Source organism: Ptiloglossa arizonensis, chromosome 6 (assembly GCF_051014685.1).
Source record: "Ptiloglossa arizonensis isolate GNS036 chromosome 6, iyPtiAriz1_principal, whole genome shotgun sequence".
NCBI lineage: Eukaryota > Metazoa > Arthropoda > Insecta > Hymenoptera > Colletidae > Ptiloglossa > Ptiloglossa arizonensis.
Genome location: NC_135053.1, coordinates 21387450 through 21398683, shown reverse-complemented (window position 1 = coordinate 21398683; position 11234 = coordinate 21387450). Strand labels below are relative to the sequence as shown.

The window sequence follows — 11234 nt, the reverse complement described above, 5'->3', positions numbered from 1 at the left end:
GTGCTCGCGAAGCTACCCGCGCGAGATTCACGCGCATCGTTCGGTACCACAGCCACGTATTCGCGACAGTTTCGTTCACGCGGAGAGGAACATCCGTATGATCGTGGAACCATGGTAGAAATCGAGCGTTGGTTGTCCACGGTTCGGCCCTTCTTTGCGAGTTCGCGCACGAGGTCCGCTTTGTCGCGTAGAGGCCGCCACGCCGCCCACGTCGTAGCCGATTATCGGGTGGTATACGGCAAGGGCGGCCGATCGGTGGATAACGATCGTTTATCGGCGCCAACGCGGTATCGGTTCCGGTCCCTTGTCGACAGATCGATTCAAGGAAATGGAGAATTGCGGTAATTGCGATAAGTAACGCGATACGCGTCCACCAGGGACGATCGTACCGCCAGAGTGGATAGGTGTTAATTCCACCAGCGAGGATCTACGAGGCGAATCGGTATCGCGCCAGTTCGATCCACCAATGGCGCCAATGAAATATTCCGCGAGGATTCGAGCACGATCGAGCCTTGTACGCTCGAAAATCGAAGAGTTCCGATTGGATAGCAACCGAGAGGATGGATTCGAGGGATCTCTGAGTTCTTCGCGAGCGGAAGAGAGCGTAATTGGTCGTATTGGGCTACACTCGTGGACAATGAGACGAGTGGCTAATAGAAATGTAACAATTTTAGACACCAGTCGTTGGTAATTAATGGGAATTGCTTTTCGCGCTTCCAAAGTCTCGGAGAGGTACGCTTGACACGCGAATAAGTGTTTAGTAGGTTGTTCGATTAGTTTGGGTGGCTTTTTTTCATTGTAAAATAGATACTATGATGCTTTGATTATTACATTGGTTTATTCGGGATGTTTCGGGGAAATTTTTATTCAGTTGACGATAAATGTGATTTTCTAATTATTATTGGAGAAACTTGCCTACTATAATTTATTCTCGATTTATGTTCGAATAAAGTATTATTATAAGATAAGTATGAGTTCATTGACGATTAATTATAGTAGGTTTGGCGATAAGTTTTGTCGTTTTTTCTATTGTAAAAAGAATACTGTAACGCGTCGATTTATTCGGGATGTTCCTGTGAAATTTTTATTATCTTTATATATTATATTTAAATTATCATCGAACGAACAACAACCCTACGTTAATTTATTCGCGATGTACGTTCGAATAAACTATTAGGTTGTCTCGTTTCTTTTTGGTGAAAATGAAACACGATTTTTTCAGAGTGTGTAAACATTTTATTAAATTGTATATTCTCCATTTTGGAAAACGAAATTACTTTTCGAATAACCCAATATAACTCCATTGATGATCAATTGTACTAGATTTCTCGATAAGTTTTGTCGTTTTCTCCACTGTAAAAAAAATAAGTTGTTGAACAACTGTAAATATACAAACGAGTGGAAAGATCTAGGTAAAACTTCATCTACATATTCGCCAAACAGTGATACCATCTTTAGAAAAATAAAACTACGCACCTAATATCTCCATTTCTTATCGAACTTATTATTATATATTATACATTTAAATCTGAATCTCCAGAAGAGGCAATGATTGTACACCCATCGTGACCAAACTTTAATCTCTTGACACTACAGAATCGAAGAACCATGAACAACCCATAGTTTCTTCATAAAATTGTTAACGTATCCGTCACCAATTCCAAGTTATCCTACAAACAAAATTTTCCACCTTAACTAACGATCGTTTCGCGAACGTTGATTTCCTCGTTAATTCTTTCCAAAATTTGAAAATTGCAGATCTGCAATAAATAACCTCCTGGCTTTATAATTCCCAAAAAAATGAATTCTTACACAGAATCGAACCCGTAAACAAGCAATGCTGTCTTTATAAAATTGTTAACGTATTCTACAAACAAAATTTTCCACCTCAACTAACGATCGTTTCGCGAAAGTTGATATCTTCGTTAATTCTTCCCAAAATTAAAAAATTCCGGCGTACAAATCTGCAACAAATAACCTCCTGGCTTGATAATTCCCAAAACAATAAGTTCTCACACAAGATCGAACCCGTAAACAACCAATGCTCTCTTCGTAAAATGGTGAACGGATAGGTCAACAATCGTGGAAGGAAACTTATCGAGGAACGTATCTTGTACATTGAAAACACGCCTACGCCCGTCGATGGAGATTCCATCGTCCAGGGTGAGATATCTCGCGAATCGCGCGCTGGTCCCTCCGCGCTGGATCGCGAACGACCCTTGGCGAGCGCGTCGAGCGTGCGAGGTACCCGACGCGCCCCAAGATGTCACCGACTCGAGCGCATAGACTCGAGAAAAAAAAGAAAAAAAAGAAAAGAAAAATCGCAAAAAAAGAACGATCTCGATGTACGAAGCGAGAGGACGGTGTACGACGGAGCGGTATAAGCGAAATCGCAATAATTACCGGCGGCACGGCTCGCAAATCCTGCAATACGGTAGTCGGATAGGCGGTATGGCCTACCAACAGGCGCATACAGGTATACGCAAGCTCTTTGTCGGACGGAGGTGGAGTACGGGTTATATTGGCGCCACCTCCTGCACGGTTAAGCGAGCGACTAGGGCAGACTTACGCCTTACGCCTCTCTCGCTCTACCCCACCCTGTGTCTCTCGCTCGTGCACGCTCGTGCAGGTTCGTGGTACGTCTCGCTCCCACCGGCCGGTTTCCCCTTTCACCCGTGTCGGTCCTCGTCCCGCGTATCGGTCTCTCGCTCCCACCGTGGTACTTCTCCCCTCGCGACGCTCGCCCTCTCGCTCGCTAGCACGCCGGTGTTCCCTCTTCCTCCTCGCGCGCCCCTCTTTCGGGTCGGGCGACTCGGTCGGTCGGTCGGTCGCTCGCTCGCTCGCTCGTTCGCGCGGTCTGCCCTCGCGTCCCTCTCCGCCGCTTGATGCTGCAACTCCGGCTCGGCTAACCCAACCTAACCCGCGGGCCAACTTCATTCCACGCCGACTGACCACCACCGACGGCCGTCGTCGTCCTCGACGCCGTCGTCGTCGTCGTCATAGAGCGCGGGTCACGCGACACGGTGCGTCGACACGGTTGCGGTGTGTTTGTGCGTTCACGGGTTCTTTTTTTTTTTTATCGCGCGCCACCCGTGTGTGCCGTTTGCCTCCGCCTCCCGACGCTCGCCGTCACCACCGCCTCCAACCTCACCGCCAACGTTGGGTAGCCGATTCGACGGCCGACACCGGGACGTGACGAGTCACCGGCCACGACCCGACGATTTCCACCTTTTCTTACCCCGCCCAACCCCGTCGTGAGAAACCCCGAGAAGACGTCCCGGGAGAGAACCAACGAAGGAATCCCGGGTACAGCGAGGAGAGAACCCCCGGCGCGCGGATTCGGTGTCCCGTTTCGTCGCGAAGACGCTACGCAGAGGAGGAGGAGGACGAGGAGGAGGAGAAGGAGGAGGAGGAGGAGGGACGATCATGGACATATCGGAAGATTGCTGGGAGCACGTGGGACTCCTACAAGAGTGCTCCGGGACGGAACCACCCCCGCCAACGACCGCCCCCGACTTCCTGATCCAGCAACAGGAGGTGAGCAGACTATTTTTATTTTCCACACGGGTGAACTCCGCTCGCGGGTACACCGGAGAAAAAGCGCGGGAAAACGCGCGTCCCACCGAAACACTCACGGTTTCTTTCCGGACGGAAACCGGACCATGTGCGGACCATACCTAAGCGAGCAACGAAAACCGAATTGGTTCGTTCGCGGGTATCCCGACGCGAAGATGCATACCGACGATCCGGGAAATGGGTACTCGAGAACGCGATAGTTTGGGAGAGATTGAAGGAAATAGACAAGATTCTACGCGCGGAATGGAACGAGTTACTCGTCGTATCGTTCGCGAAGGTAAACCTAGATGTCGTACGTCGGACGAAGAGGGTAGGAAAATAGTCGTATCGATGATCGGATCTTGGAAATTGCGTTCGAGGATCAGGCTTGTTTCCGTGCGGACTGGCGTGAGTTAGAACCGACTGAAGTTAAACTTGGATAGCTTTTCATTATTTTCGTTGGTACTTGTAACACTGAATTTCTTCGTGTTTCTTTCCACGTTGTTATCTGAGAACAAGAACGTGCTTCGGAGCGACCAGACCCGGTCGAACGAAGACGTACTTCGGAGCGACCGGTCTGATCGAACGAAAACGTACTTCAGAGCGACCGGTCTGATCGAACGAAGACGTATTTCGAATGGACCAGACTAGGTCGAACGAAAACGTACTTCGAAGTGACTGGTCTGATCGAACGAAGACATACTTCGGAGCGACCAGAACCGTTCGAACGATAACGTACTTCGAAGCGACCAGACCCGATTGAACGAAGTACAAAGATCCGTAAAGACGTTTCGAAACATTGAGACACTCTCGCGCACGATTTGAAGCGGTCAGAACGAAGACGTACTTCGAAGCGACCAGACCCGGTCGAACGAAAACGTACTTCGAAGCGACCGGTCTGATCGAACGAAAACGTACTTCAAAGCGACTGGTCTGGTCGAACGAAAACATACTTCAAAGCGAATGATCTGATCGAACGAAAACGTACTTCGAAGCGACCGATCTGATCGAATAAAAATGTACTTCAAAGCGACCAGACCCGGTCAAACGAAAATGTACTTCAAAGCGACTGGTCTGATCGAACGAAAACGTACTTCAAAGCGACCAGACCCGGTCGAACGAAAACATACTTCAAAGCGACCGGTCTGATCGAACGAAAACGTACTTCGAAGCGACCAGACCCGCTCGAACGAAGTACAAAGATCAGTAAAAACATTTCGAAACATTAAGACACTCTCGCGCGCGATTCGACGCGAATCGTTTCGAGATTCTGTACCACTTGGACGTAGTTTTCCGCCCGAGTACTATCATCTCCGTGTTACTCGATTAATCCGTGTTGCGCACGGTGGACTGTCCCTCCGCGTTGTTATCGTAATAACGCGACGACGACTTCGTTTCCAACGAAATATTCACCGTGCCTTGTGAAAATCCCCCCGGTTGGCGTTTCCAAAACTGTCTTCAAAATTGATAACAACGGTCTCGTAAACCGATTTAACTTTCACCGTGAATACTTTCCACTCGTCGCGGTGGAATCGATATTTCGGACGCGCGAGAGCAGGATCGGTAAAAAGCTTTCTATTCTTGGAAACGGGGCTTTATATAACGGGTTATCGCTAACGATGTTCGATCGTAGATGCGAAATCAAACCGCTGTTTTGCCTCTAATTGGCGTATTATGAATTAAAACCGTTTTAATGCGCACGCGATCATCGAGTTCGTTTATCGGGGTTTCGGTGCATTGGCGTCGCAACGTTACTGTAATAATACGCGGAACGACATCGAATCAGTTTCACGGTGTTAATTATTCGCTGGATTCCACGTTAGTTGTCGTTTATGGCGGACTAGTTCGCGGAATTCAACGATCTCCTTTTGAATCTATTTCCTACCGATCGAATTTCTTCGGAACGTTCAAGATCGAGATGAAATTCTTATGTGTTAAGTTGCTCCGAAAGTCATTTCGTTCTCCAAAATGGAGAATATATCGTTTGATAAAATGTTTGTACACTCTAAAGAAATCGTGGTTCATTTTCACCAGAGAAAAACGAAATGACTTTCTGGACAATCCAATATTTTAACGATTGATTAACTGACTATTATTTTAACTGAAACTAACGATTTCGTTACAAACGCACACGATAATCACGTTGCTCTGCGTATTGTGTGTTTGGAATCGGTTGTTCTTCGTAATCGATCGTATTCGAATTATCGGTTCAAAAATTCGATCGTTTCATACGTTGTACGCAAGCATCTGTTAATATTTGTGATACGAAATTTGTTGAACTTGCATTGCTGTATGAAACTAGAAGTATTCGATTCCCACGATGCTCGCGATATCTCGAACCTTTTAACACGGAATGGCGCGAAACGAAGGTTTCCAGAGTTGTTACTATTATTATATATTTATTAAACGCACCCTAGGTCGTTTTTTTTTATATCTACAACAATGTTGTAAATAAGAAAATAGACCGAGTCGCACGCTGTCTCGTAGAGATTAATTCAACGTAAGTTACGGTACTGGTAGATCGTAAATGAAACAACGATAATAGCGAAGATAGTTGTATAATAAATTTTAGTCGTATACTGAGACGAAGAATTTATTTGTTTACAAATCACCAAGCGAGGAGGTTATTAATTAAAGATTCGTACGTTGCAATTTTGAACTTTTCGAATGAATTAACGAAGGAATAAACGTTAGTTTACTCGTTAGCGAAACGATCGTTAGTTAAGGTTGAAAATTTTGTTTGTAGGATAACCAGGAATTGTTGACGGATCCGTTAACAATTTTATAAAGAAAGCATAGGTTGTTAATGGTCCTTCGACTCTGTAGTGTCAAGAGATTAAATTTCGTCACGATAGTTGTGCAATCATCGTCTCTTCTAGACATTCGAATTTGAATAAATCTGTAATAAGTTGCTCAATAAATTTTATCGATCGATAAGAAACGGTACTACCGTTTGGTACGAACATGTGTAAAGTTTCTCGTAGATCCGTCGACTTATACGTATATTTACAGTTCTTCAAAGTTGAACCGTCACGGTATCTTTTTTACAATGGAAAAAACGACAAAACTTATCGTACAACCTGATACTTACATCGTGATCAACTTTGCGGAAACGTTTGTTTTGCATTACGATTCGAATCCAGAAAATGGATCGTTGGAGTGTTGTAAATATTCGGTACAGAGTTCGGGGTAACCCAAACTGTCACGGTTAAATTGCAACCGGACAGTCACGATCCTTTTTCCCCCTTAAATAGACACATTATATCGCCCGAACGAAAAAGAAGTCGAAAAGTTTCTCGTTTCTCGAGGAACCGATTACCTCCAATCTACGACACGCGAAACTTCGTCTTGTTCGGTCCCTCGTTGAAAAACATCAAAATATAGTTGGTTAACCCCCGAACGGGAGCTCCGTGTCCGTTCTCGACACGGACCTAAATTTTATTCGAATAGATTAGGATTTCGATCGAGATTTTACTTTAAGAATTACCAGTGGACAACGAACGTGAAACTTATTCGGTACGATATATTAAAAGAATCATTGCAAAACTGTACATAATTCTATATAAAACACGAGAGTGGATAAAGAAGTCACTGTTAATAATCATAATTATTAACACTTCCCTGTTTTACTTCTACTCGACAGTATTGCCGAGTCATCCTCGCAACATTTACGTCCAGTTCGATTTATATATTCTCTATTTCTTGGTTTCAATCGTTGCGACGACACCGTATCGATCGTTAGCGGTGTGAATCTCTCACGGGTCAAAAATGACCCCGGTTGGCGGAGCCCACGCAGCGTACGCGAACACACGCGTTGTCTCGTAATTCGTCGAGTAAGTCGACACGGTCGAACGACGGTCGTCGTCGCGCGCGATTAAACGCCAAACCGACGTACATCGATCCGATGATCGACCACCGTACACCGATCCGTGAATCGGTTCGTTCGGCGTACCGAACTTCGACCCGACGAATCGTTTCGCGCGTTCGTCGTTGACTCGATCGCTCCTCCGTGAGCAGTTTCCAACCGTAGGACGTGACGCGAGTGCACAAAATCCTCTCGTAGCCCTCGAATCGAAACGAGAGCGGCAGCTGTCCTCTTCGATTTCGCTCGGCCATCGACGGTTTTCGACCCGCGATCGAAAACCTCAACGATCGTTAGCTCCTCTACGTGAATATTTCCTCGAATGTTAAATTGTGTACGAAGAGCTAATCGAGGGAGTTAGATTTAATATAGATTCTTGAGATTTGTGTTTTCTAAACTGGGTACGCCTATGGGAATGTCCATAAGTGTAGGTACGTGAATATTTCGATGAATATTTCCTCAAATGTTATTTGTATGTGAAGAGTTAATCGAGAGAGTTAGATTTATTATAGATTCTTGAGATTTGTATTTTCTAAACTGGGTACGCCTATGGGAATATCCATAGGCAAAGGTACGTAAATATTTCCGTAAATATTTCCTCGAATGTTAAATTGTATACAAAGAATTAATCGAGAGAGTTAGATTTAATATAGATTCTTGAAATTTGTGTCTTTTAAACTAGGTACGCCTATGGTAATATCTATAAGCATAGGTACGTGAATATTTCGATGAATATTTCCTCAAATGTTATTTGTGTATGAAGAGTTAATCGAGAGATTTATTATAGATTCTTGAGATTTGTGTCTTCTAAACTAGGTACGCCTATGGCAATATCCATAGGTGTAGATACGTGAATATTTCCTCGAATGTTAAATTGTGTACAAAGAGCTAATGGAGAGAGTTAAATTTAATATAGATTCTTGAGATTTGTTTCTCCTAAACTATGTACGCCTATGGCAATATCTATAAGCGTAGGTACGTGAATATTTCCTCGAATATCAAATTATGTACGAAGAGCTAATCGAGAGAGTTAGATTTAATATAGATTCTTGAGATTTGTGTCTTCTAAACTAGATACGCCTATGGCAATATCCATAGGCGTACCTAAGTCAATCGTGTATTCGTCATCGATAGTCAGTTATGACTATAGCCCAGTTCACGCTGAATTTTAAATCACTCGAATCTCGTAGAACTATTGACGACTCTTCTTTTCTAAATGATAAATTATCAGATTGAATCGTGGCCCTCTGTCGAATAATTTGCGTTGTTCTCGCGTACAAGAATACTTTTGAATTTAGTAGGTACAAGTTTACGGTTTAGAAATAACGTTGGCGAGGAAGTAAACACGCACGCGTACTCACGCACGGATTAGGCGTAAATAGACGATGAGGGTAGTCGAAGAAGGTCAGAGACGTCGTAGTCACGATACACATTGCTTCAACAGTGAAGAAAAAATCCAGGTGACTTTGGAGGTTATTTCATAGACCAGAAATTTGTCTCACGAAACGAATTTTGTAACGAGAGCGAATGGTAATCGGATAGGAAGAGATCGGAGGAATAGGGCGGGGGACAACGTCCCCATAGAAGTCTTGCCATTTCTTCCAAACGAACATGATGGACACTAAATAGTTATCGAATGGAATCGAAGATATCGTGACCACGATACACACTGATGTTTCAACTGTGAAGAATAGTCCTAAGAACAGATCTCGAATAGAATATTTTCCCAAATAAATTTTCTAAGAAACGCAGATGAGCTCTCTGTAGAACTTCAGCAATTTGGAGGTTATAATTATACGCAAACAGTTGTCAATGAATCCGAGATTACGACACACACTGCTTCAATTGCAAAGTATATAACTTAGATGACTTTCGTGGACTCACGAAACAAATTTTTTAACAAAGTTCAGTCATTTCTCCGATGGACCGTATAGGTTATATTTATACACAAATAATTGTCAAAGAATCCGAAACCACGGTATTTATTGCTTCAATTGCAAAGTATAGACCCAAGTGACTTTTGTGAACTCGAGAGTTCACAAATTTTTTAACAAAGTAATTTCTTCTAACCTGTTCGAGTATCGACACACAGGTTATGTTTACATAAAAATACCTATCAAAGAGTGCCAAAGATGTTGAACCTACAAATTGGTGCTCGAACAGCAAAGAATAGATTTAGCTCGTGTATTCTCGAGCTTATCCATGCTGGAATATTCTCTCTCACAAATGTTTCGACAAAAGCAAATAGTTACTAGACTCTTATCAAAGTCTAGTAACTTTTTCTAACCTGTTCAAGCATCGACACACAGGTATCACGTTGTAACCTACAAATTGGTGCTTGAACAGCAAAGAATAGATTTGGTCGACCCTCGTGTACTCTCGAGTTCTTCCACGCTGCAATATTCTCCCGCCCAAATGTTTCGATAAAAATCTAGACTCTTATCAAGATCTAGTAACTTCCAAACTGTTCGAGCGCCAACACACAGGTTCTGTTCGCATAAAAATACCTATTAAAGAGTGCCAAAGACGTTGCAACCTACAAATTGTTGCTCTAACAGCAAAGAATAGATTTAGACAACCCTCGTATACACTCCATCTTTTCCACAAACTCAATTTTTTCCCAAACAAAATTTTTCAATAAAAGCAAATAAGTCTAGACTCCTGTCAAAGTCTAGTAACTTCTTCCAACCTGTTCGAGCATCGACACACACGTTCTCTCCACATAAAAGTACCCATCAAAGAGTGCCAAAGACATTGTAACCTGCAAATTGTTGCTCGACCAGCAAAGAATAGATTTAGGCAACCCTCGTGTACTCTCGAGTTCTTCCATGCTGGAATATTCTCCCGCCGAAATGTTCCGACAAAAATCTAGACTCTTATCAAAGTCTAGTAACTTTCAAATTATTCGAGCGTCAACACACATGTTACGTTCAGATAAAAATACTCATCAAAGATTGCCAAAGACATTGCAACCTCCAAATTGGTTCTCGACCAGCAAAGAATAAATTTAGTCAACCCTCGTGTACTCTCGAGTCCTTCCACGTTGGAATATTCTCCCGCCCAAATTTTTAAACAAAAATCCAAACTCTCGTCAAAGTCTACTAACTTCCAAACGGTTCATCGACACACGGTTTACAATTCGCGCGTAAATAAATACCAAAGTGTCTCTCGAGGGTGAGCACAATTGCCAGTAGAGTAGCGGACTCGAAAGTAGAGAGGAGAAACGGAAGACGACGGTTGCGCCCCCTCCGTTTCCGTTTCAATTTCGTGGGTCTCGCGCGTAACGAGCTCCTCGCGGTCCATAGGGCGTCCGTTACGGTGGTCTGTAATCACCGCTATGATTATAGGCATTTAGAGGGTCGGGAACGAGCGGCTAGGAAAGTTTAAGAAGATATCGGTGGCATCGGCCGCGGCGTACGAGGCGCGTGCAGCAGCTCTCGGCCGTCAGGGTTCCCCAGCTCCCCCCACCCCTCCTACGTACGAGGAGCGGCAATTTCTACGCGCACCTGCGGCCGCGTCGCAGCCCCGATCGAGGCCCAGATTCACCTTGGCGGAGCGCACGCACGCACACGCGTCCACTTTTGCCCCGGTCTGCGAGCGGGGCGGTCGTGCGTGCGGGCCAGAAATTCTGGGACACGACGAAAAACCGTATCCGACGTTGAACCGTCCCCACGGCGAACGGTTTCGTAATAACCGCGGCAACACGAGTTGCGCGGTGTACGGCCCGTTTCTCCTCGGCCGTGGATCCGTCGGTGTACGAACGGAACACGTACGTACCAATATACACACGTCGGTTATTACCGTAAACGATTACAGT

At 44.5% G+C, this 11234-nt stretch overlaps 1 protein-coding gene across 1 annotated transcript in view; it reads left to right on the top strand.

The window, feature by feature from the left end:
• The first annotated feature begins 3426 nt into the window (after window positions 1–3426).
• LOC143148321 (homeobox protein caupolican) overlaps window positions 3427–11234 on the top strand; it is a 205498-nt gene continuing 197690 nt past the window's right edge. The window contains exon 1 of the mRNA XM_076314567.1: window positions 3427–3537. Coding sequence (XP_076170682.1) covers window positions 3427–3537 — 111 coding nt within the window. The remainder of the gene's footprint in view (window positions 3538–11234) is intronic.